The sequence below is a fragment of the Vipera ursinii genome, assembly GCF_947247035.1.
Source record: "Vipera ursinii genome assembly, chromosome: 5".
Lineage (NCBI taxonomy): Eukaryota > Metazoa > Chordata > Lepidosauria > Squamata > Viperidae > Vipera > Vipera ursinii.
The window spans coordinates 95,130,380-95,150,102 of NC_139518.1; the positions used below are offsets into that span (position 1 = coordinate 95,130,380).

At 45.1% G+C, this 19,723-nt stretch overlaps 1 protein-coding gene across 1 annotated transcript in view; it reads left to right on the forward strand.

Moving 5' to 3' along the window:
* The window catches only part of PARG (poly(ADP-ribose) glycohydrolase), a 66,821-nt gene extending 47,779 nt beyond the window's left edge, over window positions 1–19,042 (forward strand). The window contains exons 12-18 of the mRNA XM_083364187.1: window positions 1,984–2,059; window positions 4,908–5,055; window positions 9,574–9,652; window positions 13,497–13,605; window positions 14,542–14,647; window positions 16,819–16,947; window positions 18,618–19,042. Coding sequence (XP_083220313.1) covers window positions 1,984–2,059; window positions 4,908–5,055; window positions 9,574–9,652; window positions 13,497–13,605; window positions 14,542–14,647; window positions 16,819–16,947; window positions 18,618–18,775 — 805 coding nt within the window. The 3' untranslated portion in view covers window positions 18,776–19,042. The remainder of the gene's footprint in view (window positions 1–1,983; window positions 2,060–4,907; window positions 5,056–9,573; window positions 9,653–13,496; window positions 13,606–14,541; window positions 14,648–16,818; window positions 16,948–18,617) is intronic.
* Window positions 19,043–19,723: the final 681 nt, after the last annotated feature.

A 19,723-nucleotide genomic window follows, 5' to 3' on the forward strand; every position in this document is an offset into this window, starting at 1 on the left:
GAACGTCGTCCATGGGGTCGCGATGGGTCGGACAGGACTTCGCAGCTAACAACAACAATGTTAGGACATGGGCTGCTGATTCCACCTCTCTAGAAGCATATAGATCAGGGGTGTCCAACCTTGGTAACTTTAAGACCTGTGGACTTCAAATCCCAGAATTCCCTAGCCAGTCCTTAATATAGACAAAACGATTAAGAGGAAAGAAAATCCATATATCAGCCCTGTGAAACCACTGAGGGCTTCACATCTAGGCATGCTAGTATGAATGCCTTTCTCAGTGGGGCCCAATGAAATCCACATTCCTGGTTTGCCAACTTACCTCTAAACGGCCGATGATGAGCGAACTAAAATCCATTCTGAGGTGGCATGTTTCAGAACAAATCCACCCCAATCCTCTTTATTTATTCCACCGGCACCCAGATTTTGTTCAAGGTGGTGCCAGATGAAATTTTTTATTGGCGAGAAATAGCAGGAAAGCAGATGCCACTTAACCGATGCCTTTGGGTCAGTAAATCTCTCTGAAAAATGATAAAATAACGACATGGAGACAGAATCTGAAGGTGTCTGATGTTCATATAAAATGAGTGCTTAAACCAAGAGGTGTGTTTTGCCACAAAACCATCTTGTATGCTAGGGTGGGGATTGTTTTTATTTTTTTAAAGAAGAAAAGCAACTCTTTATTTTTGCATAAAAGTCCTCGAGTACTCTCTTTTGATAGAAATAGACACTGCCAACGTGATCTTAAAACTTCAACCATGCCAAGTCTTTAATTTGCCATTCTTCTTTAAGAATTCTGCTGAAAACTGATGATGGGCTTGGTTCTTATTGCTGCTGTTTGGGTCAGTCGGAGGGGGGGGCTCTTTATAAAGCCCCAGCTGAGGGTACAGCTGGTAATAAATTTTGTCTCCTTACAATCTGTAAATGACACGCTTTATTCCAGCAGTGTTTCGTGAAAGATAGTAGAAGACCCACGGAGTGTGATTCACAAATCTGTGATGTGGGCTGGTGCAACATGGCGTTGTACCCACATTAGTCTCCTGAGAATCCTTTATGTCCATTTCAAGCTGACAGATTGCATTAGGAACAAAGTTCACGGCACAATTTTTTGGGGGGGGGTGGGGTGGGGGGAAGACCCAGCCCAATCTGTGTATTAAATCTGCAAGAAGTACAGCCTAATGTCATGGTTCCGACAGATGAAACTCTTCAAAAGAACCTCGAGGCATTGTTTACCTTAAAGGATCTTTTATTCGAGTAGCGTAATATCGGCACTTACGTATTCGAAGCCAAAAAACTGAATTCCCCTCCCCTGGGGCACATAGTATCAAAGCACAATTCCCTCCCCCAATTAACAGTCATAAATCACATTCCCCAATTAGCTTGAAGCGCGGGCTTCCTCTCCAGCCTGCCAATTCTTTATCAGCTCTGGGCTCAGTAACCTTGATTCTCACGCTAGGTGTTGTTATGTCTAGCTGGACTCTCGTGCACATCCTTCCCCTCCCCAGGCAAAGCCAAAATCTGAATTCCCCTCCCCTGAGCACATAGTATCAAAGCACAATTCCCTCCTCTAATTAACAGTCATAAATCACATTCTCCAATTGAAATGCAGGCTTCCCCTCTAGTTCTCCAGCCTGCCAATTCTTTATCAGCTCTGGGCTCAGTAACCTTGATTCTCACGCTCAGTTTAGTGTTGTTATGTCTAGCTGGACTCTCGTGCACATCCTTCCCCTCCCCAGCGTCATATATCTCTTAAAAGGGAAAGGAAGAAAATGACTACATCTCCATCTGTTGTCAGTGCAAAAACATCCGATCGTTAGCAGCGTTGACAACCTATCTTCTGCACAGGTTTCCCGCTGTTCTTGAACTTTCATCAGTCGGAGAGGTGGCAACTGCTTTATTAATGGATGCAGAGCATATTAAAATGAGAATTTCCTCCCCCCACCTCCTAAAAAACCTCGTGTTGCTTTGGTATGCTTCTTTTTACAGATCTCAGAAAAAAATGCCCAGGTTGCATGTCACCTATGAAGGGACGATTGAGAGCAACGGGCAAGGGATGCTCCAGGTAAGCATAGGTTGCGCCAAAGCTGTCACACGTCACATCACAACGTTAGCATTATCATCTGTTGGCTCAGCTTCCCGTCTTGGAGAAAGCCTTTTGATTGACAGTCAGAAGACCGGGATGGAGCTTGGTTTTTATTTTGTTTTTGTTTTTGTTGTTTTTTTCAGGTCAGGTGAAGGATTGACAAGCGTTAGAGGAAGGGGGGGGGTCCAGGGTAGGGGAGTGACAGGCTGTCCATTTTTCAATTTTTCCCCTTTTAAAATAAAAATAAAAATGGAGAGCAGTATTTCTGTGCCCTGTCTGGTGACCAGCTCAGCAAATTCAGGAAGTTTGATCTGCTACGAGGGGAATAATATTAACCTGAAAAGCAGTCAGCCAGAACAGTTTGATGAGGAGTCTGTCTCGTCCGTAATCCTTAGGCGTCATTTGTATATTTGCAAGCCAGAGAGAGAAGAATTTTGAAGTACTCTGAGCTACACCTGTTGTTTGTGGTCTTCTACTTCAAACCCATAGGGACGCGGTGGCTCAGTGGGTTAGGACGCTGAGCTTGTCGATCAGAAGATCGGCGGTTTGGCGGGTCGAATCCCGAGTGCCGCGTAGCAGAGTGAGCGCCTGCTACTCGTCCCAGCTTCTGCCAACCTAGCAGTTCGAAAGCACGTAAAAATGCAAGTAGAAAAATAGGGACCACTACGGTGGGAAGGTAACAGCGTTCCGTGCGCCTTTGGCGTCTAGTCATGCCGGCCACATGACCACGGAGACGTCCTCGGACAAGCGCTGGCTCTTCGGCTTTGAAACGGAGATGAGCACTGGCCCCTAGAGTCGGAAACGACTAGCACGCATGTGTGGGGGAACCTTTACCTTTACCTTACTTCAAACCCAAATAAATAAGTGTATCCTTTTTATTTTCCTTAAACAGTTTGGGCATGGTCATCCTATTCAGAGCAAAAGGAGTTAGTGGTGAAGATGCTGAACTAGGACTGGATAAATCGAAGTTCAAATCTGCCTTTAACCCTTAAAAACTCACTACAGACCAGCCACTTTCTCTATCTTGATGTATACCATTGTTTCTCAACCTTGGCAACTTATAAATATGTGGACTTCTGAGTTCTGGGAACTGAAGTCCCACACATGTCAGAGATGCCAAGGCTGAGGAACATCGGTCTAAAGCGGTCCCGTAGGATTATTCTTATGGGGATAACGTCGGAGCTTTTCCACAAGACACATCTTGACTCCTAAGAAAAAAGGCAGGCTGTAAATGTAAGTCACGAGCGACAAAACCCGCCAATTAAATAGACTTTGGATAAAGTTCAAAATTCTCCCTCTGTAGAAGCACCGCAAAGAGTTATGCTCGTTTCTTTCTCAAGAGACCACATGAAGATTGTGCATCACATATTCCGGAGTGAAGAGAAGCAACTGAAATTAATTGCTTAAAAGAGCGAGGACATTACGTCTCATATGCAGCCTCGCGAAAATACACTAGTTTTTCCAAATGGGAGAATGTGCCTAAACGTATTGTTAATACGGCGCCAGAAAGTAGCTTGGTGCCAGTTTTTAGATGCCACTTAACTAAATTGATTCAGTGGCATATGATCGTAAACTTGAGGAAGAGCGACTCAGAAAACGGCCAGCCTTTTGTGCTCAAAACAGCATTTTTTTTTTAAAAAAAAAAAAATGGGTTTTAAGTTTGATTAGCGGCTTTGGATATTGCTACAGTGTACAAAATAAACGTAGTTAATCAGCAGGACGTGTCCTTGCTGTTGATGGCTACGCTGTTCGGAAATGGCTCGGTTTTTAAGGCAGGAGGGAAGATCTCTGAAAGCTTTCCTGGCATGGATCCAGGCTACGTGAGGGACCGGCTCGCCCAACTGGGATTGGCCCGTGCCACTTTGCCAACAGACGAGGCGTGCTGCAGGTCCCGTCAGCCCAAGTATTCCGGCTGGCGGGATCCAGGAAGATGGGTGGCCAGTGAATTTTATTTATCTATCAATCAGTCAATCGAACCAAATCTTTGGAGCAGGATGCCGTTAAAAGCATGTTGCAGTTTCCTGCTGTTTTGGGCTTCTCCAGCTGTTTGTTTTTCATACCTTAAGTCTCTAAGGTTGGAAAAGTACTAACTTGCAGGGTCCATTTTCCAGTTGAGCCCAGAAAACTGTCCACTCCGTGTGTGTGTGTGTGTGTGTGTGTGTGTGTGTGCGCTTGAAATATAAGAATTTTTCAGCAATGTATTTTTTTAACATTTATTTAAATATGCATTAACATCAGCATGGCTTTCGACCATGTTGCTTGTTGGTTGTGAAGCATTCAAGAACTGTAGCTCTGGGACGAGGAATGAAAAATACGTGCAGAGGCATTGTTGTACTTTATAAATTTACTTTTGACTACATCCAGAACATTTCCACCTGAGGGCTGTGATTGTCAGTCCTGTTTCAGCTTGCCGGCTTTCTGATCCTGAATAAACAAAAGCAAATTGCCTTTGCTAGGGCACACTGTAGTTAGACTAAATATTTAAAAGATAATATTGGTTTTTAATTGTTTGGTATTTTGGTTTTTACATGCTTGGTATTTCGAGCAACGCTTCAGAGGCCAGCTTTTGCACCATTTTGATCGTAGCCTCTGGCATTTTTAAGCATATTTGCATAGCTTGAAAGTACAGTTTAAGTAACTCAAATTGAACGTTAAGATAGCCTTGTCCAATGAACAGAATAAAGTCAAGTTGCTTAAACATGCGTGGTCAGAATCTACCACATAACGGTCAACCATGAGAGATGGCATTCCTACTCATTTTGGGCTTTATTGAATGGGACTAACAAAGCCAAAGATTCAGAATTTAACGCTCAACGTATCTTGTCAGGTTGACTTTGCCAACCGCTTTGTCGGAGGGGGCGTCACTGGCGCAGGATTGGTGCAAGAAGAAATCCGCTTCTTAATCAATCCGGAGTTGATTGTCTCTCGTCTCGTCACGGAGGTCCTGGATCACAACGAGTGTCTGATCATCACAGGTGAGTAACTGCCTTGAGATTAATGCCTGTGGATTCCAAAACTCAACCGTGATTCACAAGAGCGCGGATAAACGAAAGAGTGAGTCCAGATTGACCATGCTCTAGAATTGAGATTGCACAACAAGATCTGGAATAGTCTTTATTGGAGGGTCCTTGGTGCTTTGTGAGCTTGCTTGAAGATGTTTCATTACCCAACTAGCTAACATTATCAGTGCTAGTCTACCAACCGAGCTCAGAGAGCGCCAACAACCTCTCCTTTCAACCCTAAGCTGCAAATATTCTCCTTTATTAGTCTTGGTTGTGTTGCAAAGAACGAAGGCCCTCGTGTGTTATTTTTCCTCTGTTCTACTCTTCCTTAGTCATATCTTTCACCGTTAACTAGCTTTTCCATTCCATGATCGGAGAAACATTTAAAAAGAGCAGTTATCTAGAGTCACAGTTCACCTTGAGGATGATGCTATTATTTCCCTTATTTTCCCTCACACACACACACACACAATCTTTAGTTTGGGTCTTGAAGGCATTCTTGGTCATTCATAGAATTTCTGTTCCTTCCGTAAAAGGGTTCTTGGGAACGCTGGGGTGACTGGAACCCTTTATCCACGTAACAATTGGTTAATTAAGACTGAAACCCTGAGAAGTTACCTCTTCTTGAAGATTTAGCCTTCTTTAAGACTGTCCAGTCAATTCAGGGGTCCTAGAAGAGAAATTATCTATTGATTGGACAAAAATTGATAGCTTATCCCGAATGATGACGGAACATCTCGGTTTAGAACAGGGGCAGGCAACCTTTGGCTCTTTTATGACACGTGGACTTCAACTCCCAGAATTCCTCAGCCAGCAATGGCTCAGGTTGGAAACCTCTCCATTTCCCCTCAGCGTGGCTGGCTCAGGAATTCTGGGAGTTGAAGTCCACGAGTCATAAAAGAGCCAAGGTTGCCTACCTCTGGCCTAGGCCATCCTTGGCATCTCTATGACTCGTGGATTTCAACTTCCAGAATTCCTGAGCCAGCCATGCTGAGGGGAAAGGGAGAGGTTTCCAGTTCCTGAGCCAGCATGGGGGAACTATGGCCCCTTCATGACTCGTGGATTTCAACTCCCAGAATTCCTGAGCCAGCATGGCTCAGCATAGAAACCTCTCCCTTTCCCCTCAGCGTGGCTGGCTCAGGAATTCTGGGAGTTGAAGTCCACGAGTCATAAAAGAGCCAAGGTTGCCTACCTCTGGCCTAGGCCATCCTTGGCATCTCTATGACTCGTGGATTTCAACTCCCAGAATTCCTGAGTCGGCATGGCTCAGCATGGAAACCTCTCCCTTTCCCCTCAGCGTGGCTGGCTTATTACTATTAGTATTAGTATTATTCTGCTGGAGAGCTGCAGTTCCCTCCTGTGGAGTTCTGGGTGCCACATTTATTCATCATCATCTATATTATTATTATTATTATTATTATTATTATTATTATTATTATTATTATTATTATTATTATTATTTATTATTATTATTTATTATTATTATTCCATAGACTATACCGGGGTAGGCAACCTTGGTTCTTTTATGACACGTGGACTTCAATTCCCAGAATTCCTGAGCCAGCATGGCTCCTCAGCTTGGAAACCTCTCCCTTTCCCCTCAGCATGGCTGGCTCAGGAATTCTGGGAGTTGAAGTCCACGAGTCATAAAAGAGCCAAGGTTGCCTGCCCCTGGTTTAGAAGAACACAATTCTGCAACCTTTAAGCAGGGCCATTCCTGTAGTATTTTGCAGCTTTTAGCCTCTAACGCGTATGGCGATTTAATTTTGAGGATCGGTTTACAAAATGGAATGTCGTTTCCCCTGGTTTGGTAAGGCCCTGTGGTTTTTAACAAAGTATATCGCAGGTTTTTTTTTTTTCCTATGCGAGCTATTGAATAATACGACAATCTTTCAAAACATTCTAACACTCAACTTTAAGTGGATTCGTGGCCCTTGAGGGTTTTTTTTTCCAGAAATTTGCAGAAAGATGTTTTCAGTCGCAGCTAAATAACTCTCATAGAGATGCTTTGGCTTGATCGGAAAATAAATTCCATTTTTAAAGAGCAACGGTGCTAGAGGTTTGCACATTAGTTTGAAGAAGTAAACAGAAAATGGAAAACGGAGGTGAGAAATGAACCGGTTGCTCTTACGTTGATTTGAAAATACTGTTAATTCTGGGAGAGGGGTAAGATTAAATGAACCAATTGCCCTGAGATTGGTTTAAAATGTTGCTTAAACCTAAGTGAAATTGATAGGCTTTACAGGATGATTGTGTGAGTGAGAGTCTTTTATAATTATAGTTTTCATCCTGAATCTGTCTGAAATTTTTCCCAATGGGGAAGTGAAGTTAATTTTAGCTGAGGTAACTAACCCAGGGAACAACTAGAGAATAGTCTTGCCATCTTTATGAGTTGTTTCCTAAATGTCGGTGTCGTTTGCCTATTTAAGACCAGCTGACCCTTGCAAAGCTTGGTGGAAAGAGATAAAAAAATTCTTACGGCTAAATCAAACATTTCTGGATCTTGCACCCAAAACGTGAAGCTTCTTCTGCATCTAAGACGCAAATCAAAGTAAAATTCTTTTTTCAAAGTCATCAGTTATCCTAATTAATATCTGTGATGCAGTGTCCTGCTTCCTTAATGGAAAACGCCATTTCATCATCTTCAATGGATCTTTGGCTGGCTTCCACCTCTCTGCTTAAGCCGTTTTTTTTTTTTTTGCTGTGTGCAGCTATCTGCCTAATAGATTTCATTTTTTTTCCAACGATGCATCTTGACTCAGTGACTTAATGGATAGGACTCTGCTGCCGAAATTTGCAGAAGAGACTTGAGAAATTGCAAATAAATTAGATTCGTTGCAATTGACCAGCATCTGCTTGAGATCATCCCAGTAACAAATATGAGGTCAGTCATGCAAAAAAAAACCAACAAAAAAAACGCAAATGGATATCTTTCCTAACCCAACCAATGAATCAAAAGAATCTTGTGATCAAATAATTGTATTCTGGGATGTTTTGCTTTTTTTGCTTTGATAGCTGCAGACAGAATGTGAAAATTAATAAATCCGAGGGCGTCATTGATGTAACTCTGACACTGAAAATTAATACAATATGAACCTCTTATGAATATGGTGGATTTCCAGTGGGTGTTTTTCCTATGTAGAGTCAAGTCTATGCAGCTGGGGTGAAAGCTGGGGAGATTGGAAAAATGTTGTCTACTTTTAACAGCTCAAAAAGAGGTGTTCTGTACATCTTTCGGAACATTTCCAAAGAGCCCTTTCCAACAATTTGCTGAGTCAATGCATAGGACCCAAATGCATTTCCTGGGATGGGGCAGGAAGAGAAACTGTGTGCTTAAACCAGGGGTAGGCAACCTTGGCTCTTTTATGACTCGTGGACTTCAACTCCCAGAATTCCTGAGCCAGCCATGCTGAGAGGAAAGGGAGAGGTTTCCAAGATGAGCCATGCTGGCTCAGGAATTCTGGGAGTTGAAGTCCACGAGTCGTGAAGAGGCCATAGTTCCTCCATGCTGGCTGAGGAATTCTGGGAGTTGAAGTCCACGAGTCGTGAAGAGGCCATAGTTCCTCCATGCTGGCTGAGGAATTCTGGGAGTTGAAGTTCACGAGTCATGAAGGGGGACATAGTTCCCCCATGCTGGCTCAGGAATTCTGGGAGTTGAAGTCTACGAGTCATGAAGGGGGCCATAGTTCCCCCATGCTGGCTCAGGAATTCTGGGAGTTGAAATCCATGAGTCATGAAGGGGACATAGTTCCCCCATGCTGGCTCAGGAATTCTGGGAGTTGAAGTCCACGAGTCATGAAGGGGGCCATAGTTTCCCCATGCTGGCTCAGGAATTCTGGGAGTTGAAGTCCATGAGTGATGAAGGGGGCCATTGTTCCCCCATGCTAGCTCAGGAATTCTGGGAGTTGAAGTCCACGAGTGATGAAGGGGGCCATAGTTCCCCCATGCTGGCTCAGGAATTCTGGGAGTTGAAGTCCACGAGTCATGAAGGGGGCCATAGTTCCCCCATGCTGGCTCAGGAATTCTGGGAGTTGAAATCCATGAGTCATGAAGGGGCCATAGTTTCCCCATGCTGGCTCTGGGAGTTGAAGTCCACAAGTCATAAAAGAGCCCAGGTTGCCAACCGCTGGCTTAAACCATCTTGTATGTATTTAACTAATTCTTTCTAGGTACTCCTGACAAGGGAATTCTGGGAGTTGAAGTCCACATATCTTTTTAAGTTGCAAAGTTGAGAAACACCGATTTAGAATACACTACATTTCCTGGGGAGAGAGGATGGATCTTTCCCTTTGCATTGATCTTTCTGGTCTTCTGTGCTTCCGTTTTTTTGATATCCCATCCAGGTTAGTTTTGAGTTAATAACTCTTCTCCGTCCTCCCCATGGCTGGCCTTGAACACTGAGAAAAGCTGGAACCATGGTGTATGTTTCCAGCGAGTAAAGTAAAATGCTCATCTGAAAATGAATCCTTTAATTATTATTTTTTTATTCAGGGACTGAACAGTACAGTGAATATACTGGCTATGCAGAAACCTACCAGTGGGCCAGGAGCCACGAAGACGACATGCCCAGGTAAAATTCTGACCCTCCCAATTAACTTTAAATAGTAAGGCTGATATTAACTTAGCATTGGGGAGATTCTTCAGAAATCCAGGCTATCGTTTTTTTCCAAGCAGGACACGTCAATCTTCCCTCTTGAATTTCATTTCATTTCATTCATTCATTCGATCCATCAATTTCTATATCTTACCGCCTTCCCGTCAATCACTTTGGGTGGCTTACAGTTGAAAAAAATATATATTACTAATAAAAATACTAAAAACATTTCAAAACAACGTTGTTGTTGTTAGTTGCGAAGTCGTTTCCGACCCATCGCGACCCCATGGACAACGTTCCTCTCCAGGCCTTCCTGTCCTCTACCATTTTCTGGAGTCCATTTAAGCTCATGCGTCCTGCTTCAGTGACTCCATCCAGCCACCTCCTTCTCTGTCATCCCCTTCTTCTCTTGCCCTCAACCTTTCCCAGCATTAAGCTCTTCTCCGTTGAGTCCTTCCTTCTCATTAGGTGGCCAAAGGATTTGAGTTTCCACTTCAGGATCTGGCCTTCTAAAATGCAGTCAGGGTGGATCTCCTCTAGGACTGACCGGTTTGATCGCCTTGCAGTCCAAGGGACTCGCAGGAGTCTTCTCCAGCACCATAGTTCAAAGGCCTCAATTCTTTGGTGCTCAGCCTTTCTTATGGTCCAACTTTCACAGCCGTACATTGCAACTGGGAAGACCATAGCCCTGACTATACGCACTTTTGTTGGCAGGGTGATGTCTCTGCTTTTTAGTGTGCTGTCTGGATTTGCCATGGCTTTCCTCCCCAGGAGCAAGCGTCTTTTAATTTCTTGGCTGCAGTCCCCGTCTGCGGTGATCTTGAAGCCCAGGAAAATAAAATCTGTCACTATTAAAAACAATGAAAACACTAAGAATGCTCAGATGAGTTATACACAGGAGCAAGATACTTGACCAGTTAGCGATACAGCCTGGAAACAGGGCCCGTGACAGATTTGGCACACTTATGTTCCAGAACATACTTTTTAGAGCCTTACGAAAAGCTAACAGGGTTTTGGGACCATTATCTCCTCCAAAGGAAGAAGTAATAATTTGCTTATTCCTTCTCTACTAACTGCGCTCACTATTGTTTGGACTCTTTTCATCTCTCTTTCAAAAAAAACAAAACCCAACCCATAAAATACCAGTTAAAATAAAAACCGTGTTTTGTGACCTAGTTTGATTCCTTGAACTTGAGAAGAATCATCAGGATAGTGTTGTTTTTCCACGATTCCCTAACTGCTGGAGTTTGAGTTCAGCTTCCATTGTCAGTTGTTGATGAGAAGAAACTCAAGAACCATTTAAATGGTTGAGCGCACCAGGAGCCACCTCTTGAGATCTGCTCGAAGAACTAAGAAAGATTTAATTAGACTTTAAGAATCACAAGACAGGACAGAGATTCTCAGGATGCGTGGAATTAGCAGACCGAGTCGAATGTGTGAATGGAGGGAATTTGGTTTGGCCATTCAAAAACCAGTTGAGAAATAAGTCTTTAGCATCAGCTAATTTCAGTGGGTTTGTTTGGACTTTTATATGTTTATTGTAAGTTAGTTTCACTGCATCACATTACACTAGCCAACAAAACAAAAACGTCGCAGCATTAAAGGATCAACACATAGTAGCTTTAACCCAGCATTTATGGACTTACGGATCAACGGTGGCTAAAAAAAAACAAGCAAAAAAGAAAAGAAAGGGCAATTGAAAATTATGTTAAAAGCTCGAACGGCTACAAAACGTTCAACCAGAATGCTCAAAAGTTTTATCTGTTTGTGGGGAAAGAATGTTGATGAATAACCTCCAGAAATCATGGACGCTCCATCACTGGAGATTTTCAAGAAGAGGCTAGCCCAGCGGTAGGCAACCTCGGCTCTTTTATGACTCATGGACTTCAACTCCCAGAATTCCTAGCTGACTCGGGAATTCTGGGAGTTGAAGTCCGTGAGTCATAAAAGAGCCGAGGTTGCCTACCCCTGGGCTAGACAGTCACTTGTCTGAGATGCTATAGGGTCTCCTGCCTGAGCAGAGGGCTGGACTAGAAGACCTCCAAGGTCCCTTCCAGCTCTCTTCTATTGTATTCGTATATGGAAAAAAAATCAGTGCTGCAAGCCACAGCTGGATTTCTCCTCCTTGTGCTGTATAATCCTTTTCATTGATCTTCATGTTCCCAAATGCAGAGTTTGTATTTTGACAGGTTCCCAACGCTGAGGCTATAACCGAGAAGAAAATGCCTGCCTTTAGCAGATTTTTTTTTTTAATTTATTTTTTACCTCTTAATATAGAGAAAAAAAATGGCTAATTTTCCCACTTGTAAAGAGGTCTGACCTGCCACTTTCCATATCTGGTAGAGTTGTGGTTTTTTTCCTCTCTCCCTAAATACAAATCACAAATGTGGGAAGGGTTAGGGTACCACCAGTCTGACACAGTCTAGTCCTTAAAAGATTTTGTAAAACCAATCATGCCCTGCATTTATTAGAAATATGCAAATGACGGACCAAGACTTGATGGCTCCACTTGGAACAGTACAGCTTCAGTGTAAAGCAAAGAAAAAAGCTAAAGAAAAAAACCCACAATTTATTCTTTGAATTGGATGCGTGACCTTCCCATTACTCTGCTAATCTAGATAGCAACGTATTTTTAAGGGGGGAGGTGGACGGTCCTTTGCAAACAATCAGATCCATGCTAGACTTCCTTAAGGGTGTGGCAGAGTTGACGTTCTTGTCCTGAAGCATACTTAGGAGACAAAAGGCCTTGTCTTTCTCCCCTCCCATCTGCCTTCTCCAATTTTAATACAGATTATTGGCAATCTAGTTGAACGTTGCCTTTTCCCAATGCTTGTCTCTGTGCTCTGAGGCTTCAGTTAATCCCTTGAGAGATGAACTCAAATCTGTCTTGTTTATATGACTGATCTTATACCAGTTAGCATAACAACATTCTCTCTCTCTCTCACTCTCTCTCTTTCTTTCCCCACTCTCTCTCTCCCTCTCTTTCTCTCTCTCTCTCTCCCTCTCTCTCTCTCTCCCCTCTCTCTCTCCCCCTTTCTCTCTCTCTCTCCCCCCTCTCTCTCTCTCCCTCTTTCTCTCTCTCTCTCCCTCTTTCTCCCCCTCTCCCCCTTTCTCTCTCTCTCTCTCCCCCCTCTTTCTCTCTCTCTCTCCCTCTTTCTCCCTTTCTCCCCCTCTCCCTCTCTCTCTCTTTCCCCACTCTCTCTCTCCCTCTCTTTCTCTCTCCCTCTTTCTCCCTTTCTCCCCCTCCCCCCTTTCTCTCTCTCTCTCTCTCTTTCCCCACTCTCCCTCTCCCTCTTTCTCTCTCTCTCCCTCTTTCTCCCTTTCTCCCCCTCTCCCCCTTTCTCTCTCTCTCTTTCCCCACTCTCTCTCTCCCTCTCTCTCTCTCTCTCTCTCCCTCTTTCTCCCTTTCTCCCCCTCTCCCCCTTTCTCTCTCTCTCTTTCCCCACTCTCTCTCCCTCTCTCTCTCTCTCCCTCTCTTTCTCTCTCTCTCTCTCCCTCTTTCTCCCCCTCTCCCCCTTTCTCTCTCTCTCTCTCTCTTTCCCCACTCTCCCTCTCCCTCTTTCTCTCCCTCTTTCCCCACTCTCTCCCTCTCCCTCTCTCTCTTTCTCCCTTTCTCCCCCTCTCCCCCTTTCTCTCTCTCTCTCTCTCTCTCTCTCCCTCTTTCTCCCTTTCTCCCTCTCTCTCCCCCTTTCTCTCTCTCTTTCTCTCTCACTCTCTGTTTCTTTCCCTCTTTCTCCCTCTCTCTCTCTCCCCCTCTTTCTCCCTCTCCCCTTCCCCTCCCTCTCTCTCTCTCTCCCTCATTCTCTCTTCCCTTTGCCAGGGATGAATGGCAGAGACGCTGCACAGAAATTGTGGCTATAGACGCTTTTCATTTCAGATGCTTTCTTGATCAGTTCACTCCGGAGAAAATTAGAAGAGAGCTGAACAAGGCCAGTAACTTCTTAATCTCTTCTTGCTCTGTCGAGTTAGTTTGTTCTTTTTTGAATTTTATTTCTGCAGCTGTGCCCTTAATCTTGGATTGACGCTGTGGCTTAAAAACAGCAAATCCAATAATAATAATAATAATAATAATAATAATAATAATAATAATAATAATAATAATAATAATAATAATAATAATAATAATAATAATAATTATTATTAATAATAATAATAATAATAATAATAATAATAATAATAATAATAATAATAATAAAAATAGTAGTAGTAGTAGTAGTAATGGTGCAGAATGCGGCCGTGCGAGTGGTGATGGGGGCTTCCCGATACTCCCGTGTAACACCTCTACTCCGCGAGCTGCATTGGCTTCCAGTTGCCCTCCGGGTGAGATTCAAGGTGCTGGTGATGACCTATAAAGCCCTGAATGGCATGGGTCCGGGATATTTGAGGGAACACCTGCTGGCGGATAACACCCAGGGGGAGGGCCTTCTCTGTGGGTGCGCCTGCCCTCTGGAACCAGCTGCCCGTGGAGCTCAGGACCGCCCCTGACCTTCGTTCATTCCGCTGGGACCTGAAAACCTGGCTCTTCGAGCTCTCTGGCCCAGGCTGAGAATTTTTAATTGAGGTTTTTAGTTAAGGGATAATTTAATCTTTTTTAATTGTTTTTTAACTTTTGTATTTTGTACTGTTTGATTTTAAATACCCTGTAAACCGCCCTGAGTCCTTCGGGAAAGGGCGGTATATAAATTTAATAAAATTAAATTAAAATTAATTAATAATAATAATAATAATGATGATGATGATGATGATGATGATGATAATCAAAGTCTACCAACCCCATTATAAGCAACACGAATAGCGACCCTTATCAAGAGGGCACTTGAAAAACCAACGCCACAAGAGGCTGTGAGCTTCTTCTCTGTCCTCAGGCTTACTGTGGCTTCTCTCGGCCTGGTGTCCCTCCACATCATCTTCCAGCAGTTGCGACTGGAAACTGGGGCTGTGGTGCCTTTGGAGGAGACTCGCGATTGAAAGGTAAGCGTTGCTCTCCTTGCAGTTAAATTCCAGGGCTGTTGGCTGTCATGACCACTTGCTATTTCTACAGACTTCAGGCAAGAACGATGAAGAGCAAGAACGGGACAGCTGAAGGCTGAGATAAAGCTCTTTCTTCTGGGCCGCAGAACTTGAGGAACGCGACTGGATGGGAAGAAGGACTGAGGGAAAGCGGCATCTCTCCGTGCAAGAGGAAGGGGAGGTGTGGCATAAGCTGAGCCACCACGGGGAAACGATGGCCCCTTCATGACTCGTGGACTTCAACTCCCAGAATTCCTGAGCCAGCATGGGGAACTATGGCCCCTTCATGACTCGTGGACTTCAACTCCCAGAATTCCTGAGCCAGCGTGGGGGAACTATGGCCCCTTCATGACTCATGGACTTCCAGAATTCCTCAGCCAGCATGGGGGAACGATGGCCCCTTCATGACTGGTGGACTTCAACTCCCAGAATTCCTCAGCCAGCATGGCTCAGCTTGGAAACCTCTCCCTTTCCCCTCAGCATGGCTTGCTCAGGAATTCTGGGAGTTGAAGTCCACGAGTCATAAAAGAGCCGAGGTTGCCTACCTCTGGCCTAGGCCATCCTTGGCATCTCTATGACTCATGGATTTCAACTCCCAGAATTCCTGAGGCGGCATGGCTCAGCTTGGAAACCTCTCCCTTTCCCCTCAGCATGGCTTGCTCAGGAATTCTGGGAGTTGAAGTCCACGAGTCATAAAAGAGCCGAGGTTGCCTACCTCTGGCCTAGGCCATCCTTGGCATCTCTATGACTCATGGACTTCAACTCCCAGAATTCCTGAGGCGGCATGGCTCAGCTTGGAAACCTCTCCCTTTCCCCTCAGCATGGCTGGCTCAGGAATTCTGGGAGTCGAAGTCCACGAGTCATAGAAGAGCCGAGGTTGCCTACCCCTGGCCTAGGTGGTCTGGACCTTCAAAGGCTTCAGGAGAGCCTTTACAGAGTGTCCTTGACTTACAACCACAGTTGAGCCCACTAAGTGAAACGTTTGTTCGGGTCAGTTTTGCCCCATTTTACGATCTTTGCAGTCGTTAAAATAGTAACGCAACTGTGAAATGAATCTGGCTCCCCACGTTGACTTTGCTTGCCAGAAGGTCGCAAGAGCTGATCACGCGACCCCGGGAACACCGCGACCGTCCTAAGTACGAACTGGTTGCCAAGCATCTGAATTTTGATCACATGACCCCGGTGTGTGTGTGTGTGTGTGTGTGTGTATGTGTGTGTGCTGCAACAGCCGTCAGTGTGAAAAACGGTCACGGGTCACTTTTTTCCGGTGCCGCTGTAATTTGGAACGGTCACGAAATGAACTCTTGTAAGTCGAGGACTGCCTGTATCCGTGGAAGCTGTGTCTTTCCGACCACTTTTTAATGCAGTTGAAGGTTAAAATCTATAATCTTGAGCAAATAAGTAGGCAAAAAATATTAAGGTTGACCTGTAGAAGCTATTTTATAGGGAGGTATCTAAAAGGAAAAGGGATGCGGTGGCTGAGTGGGTTCGGACGCTGAGCTTGTCGATCAGAAGGTCGGCAGTTTGGCGGGTCGAATCCCGAGTGCCGCGTAGCAGAGTGAGCGCCTGTTACTCGTCCCAGCTTCTGCCAACCTAGCAGTTCGAAAGCACGTAAAAATGCGAGTAGAAAAATAGGGACCACTCCGGTGGGAAGGTAACAGCGTTCCGTGCGCCTTTGGCGTCTAGTCATGCCGGCCACATGACCATGGAGACATCCTCGGACAAGCGCTGGCTCTTCAGCTTTGAAACGGAGATGAGCACCGGCCCCTAGAATCGGAAACGACTAGTACGCATGTGCGGGGGAACCTTTACCTTTACCTTTTATCTAAAAGCAGGTAAGGCAAGCATCAGCTTTTTTAACCCTTTGCTTGCCTAGCTAAAAGGGAAGCAGCGCAGGCCTTCCGCATTGTTGAATTACAGTTTCGATCTTCCCAGGACAAACTCATGTTCTCCACCTCGTCAGGTGGATAACATCTCCTGAACGTAGCGGGTGTTTCTCATTGCTTGGAGCACGAGAAGCACCTCAGTGCAGGTCGCTTGTTGTGAAAGCCTCGCTTCAGTTGTCGTCCTCCTCCTCCTCCTCCTCCTCCTCCTCCTCCATTGATCACTGGTCTCCTCTTCGTTTGCTTTAGCTTTAATACAGATCTTAGCAGCTGCTGAGGCCGGACGCGACGTGGTATATTTCACTTTTGGAGATGCTGAGTTGATGAGAGACATTTACAGCATGCACACCTTTCTGACCAAGAGGGGCCAAGCGGTTGGTACGTATCGATCTCCTTCTTTTCCCTTTGGAAGCACCGTTGACAATACAGAAGGGGAGGTGGGCAGTGCTTACTGGGATAGGTCAAGGAAAACATCTTGGTGAAATTTAAAAAAATAAATAAATAAATAAATTCCTGAATTTGGTCTTGACAAGTCAAATTTGGGTGAAGCATGACTCAACCGAGCTAGCGTGCTTTCCGCGAGAATAGATGCTGAAGACCGTGGAGCTTATACACCGTAGAGTATCGGTCAGAGGCCCTCGCTGCAGGCCTTCTCAAAAAATATTGTCTCCAACCCCCTCAGAAATGTCTCCCCGGTTGCAATTTTTCCTGGGGAGTTGTGTTTCGATCCGTGCAAATATATGGCGTTTCATGTGCTTTTAATCTGTGCGTTGGATCTGTTGTAGTCAGCCCAGAATCTTCTTTGAGCTGGGCGGCTTTTTATTTGGTTGGTTGGTTGGTTTTACTTATGTCCTGCTTTGAATATTTTTACAAATAACTCAAGGCTGCGGACATATCCAACACATTTTCCTCTTCTTATGATCCCCACAACAACAGCCCTGTGAGGTGGGCTGGGGTGAGAGAGATTAACTGGCCCCAAGGTCACCTAGCTGGCTTTCAGGGCTAAGGCAGGACTAGAACTTACGGTGTCTTACTTTCTAGCCTTAAGTACTAGGCCAGGGGTAGGCAACCTGGGCTCTTGTAGGAGTCATGGACTTCAACTCCCAGAATTCCTGAGCCATAATGGGGGAATTATGGCCCCTTCATGACTAGTGGACTTCAACTCCCAGAATTCCTCAGCCAGCATGAGGGAACTATGGCCCCTTCATGACTAGTGGACTTCAACTCCCAGAATTCCTAATGGAACTATGGCCCCTTCATGACTCGTGGACTTCAACTCCCAGAATTCCTGAGCCATAATGGGGGAACTATGGCCCCTTCATGACTCATGGACTTCATCTCCCAGAATTCCTGAGCCATAATGGGGGAATTATGGCCCCTTCATGATTAGTGGACTTCATCTCCCAGAATTCCTCAGCCAGCATGAGGGAACTATGGCCCCTTCATGACTAGTGGACTTCATCTCCCAGAATTCCTGAGCCATAATGGGGGAACTGTGGCCCCTTCATGACTCGTGGACTTCAACTCCCAGAATTCCTCAGCCAGCATGGGGGAACTATGGTCCCTTCATGATTCGTGGACTTCAACTCCCAGAATTCCTGAGCCAGCATGGGGGAACTATGGCCTCTTCATGACTCGTGGACTTCAACTCCCAGAATTCCTGAGCCATAATGGGGGAACTATGGCCCCTTCATCTGGTGGACAACTCCCAGAATTCCTGAGCCAGCATGGCTCAGCTTGGAAACCTCTCCCTTTTCTCCTTAGCATGGCTGGCTCAGGAATTCTGGGAGTCGAAGTCCACCAGTCATAAAAGAGCCGAGGATGCCTACCCCTGCCCTAGACCAACCTGGCTCTCAGTGAATCGCAGTGGTTAAATGAACCACGTAACCACTGCGCCAAGGAAGGTTGTAAAACGGGGCAAAATCCACTTAATAAATGTCTCGCTTAGCAACAGGAACGTTGGGCTCATTTGAGGCCGTAAGCCCAGGACTTACCTGTATGTAACCTTTTTTCGTTTCTTCCTCTCTATCCTCCTTCCCGTTTTCCAGGAGACGTTTACAAGCTGTTGCTTCGATACTACAACGAGGAATGCCGGTGTTGTTCTACGTCAAGGCCAGAAGTCAAACTCTACCCTTTTGTCTACAGTGTAGTTGAGTCCTACATAAACCCTCCTGAGGATGAGAAAGGACCGGGTTCTGAGGATTAGAACCACCGGGCGCCCCAACGAGCGCGCTTTTTCCTTTTTCCCCCCCGCGAAATATCAGTTGAATTGCTGGATATTCTGTCGAGGCTTTTCTGAAGGCCCAACGCTGATATTTTGAGAAGAAGCCTGTTTCCTTTCCAAAGCAGAGAGTAAACCTGGTCACCACGTACAGAGCATAATTCCTTTCTCCTCCCTCGTCAAGAAATGGTGATTGGCGGAAGACTCGACATTCCTCGTAGGATTCTCTGAAAATATATCGATACACGCCTGCCTTTTTATTTTGATCAATTAGCTCAGTGTCCGCACGCATTTACCCGCGGAGTACCCTGGCATAGACACGTTTCCCAGATGAAGAAGTGATTTCTTTACCACACACTTTTAAAGGGTAGATGTGGCGGGACACGCACCCCTCCCCCCCGAAAATTATATGTATGTGCATTACATACACAATTCGAGTCACCCTGATTTAAAAAAAAAAAGATTTTACTTTTTTCAAACGCTCTCTTTAATTTTCTGGGTTAACAAAAGTTCTGAAATAGGCGAGAATAGGAGAGAAACGGTGAGTTGTGCGGAGCTACCCTCTGAACGGAAGGCAGCTGGACGAGGACAGTGGCGTATTGGGGGGTGGGGTTGCAACCGAGGCAAGATTGGATTGAGGAATGGCAAAGAGACTTTTTTGATCCAGTCTTACATTTTAAAAAAAAAAAAAACTTAACCGCCAGGGCCGTACGTTCACGATACGGTTAAAAACAGCTGCTGCTTCTTTTTTTTAAAAAAAAAATCAATTGCACACACAAAAGTTCTTCGCTGGGTTTTGCGATCCCGCCGAGAGGCAAATGGAGAAATCTACATCGTTCGAACGTACAATTTCAAAACCTAGGCTGTTACCCTTCGGGAGTTCGCTATTTATCGTTCTAAAAGCGCTGTCCAGCATGCCCCGGGTCCGGCTTG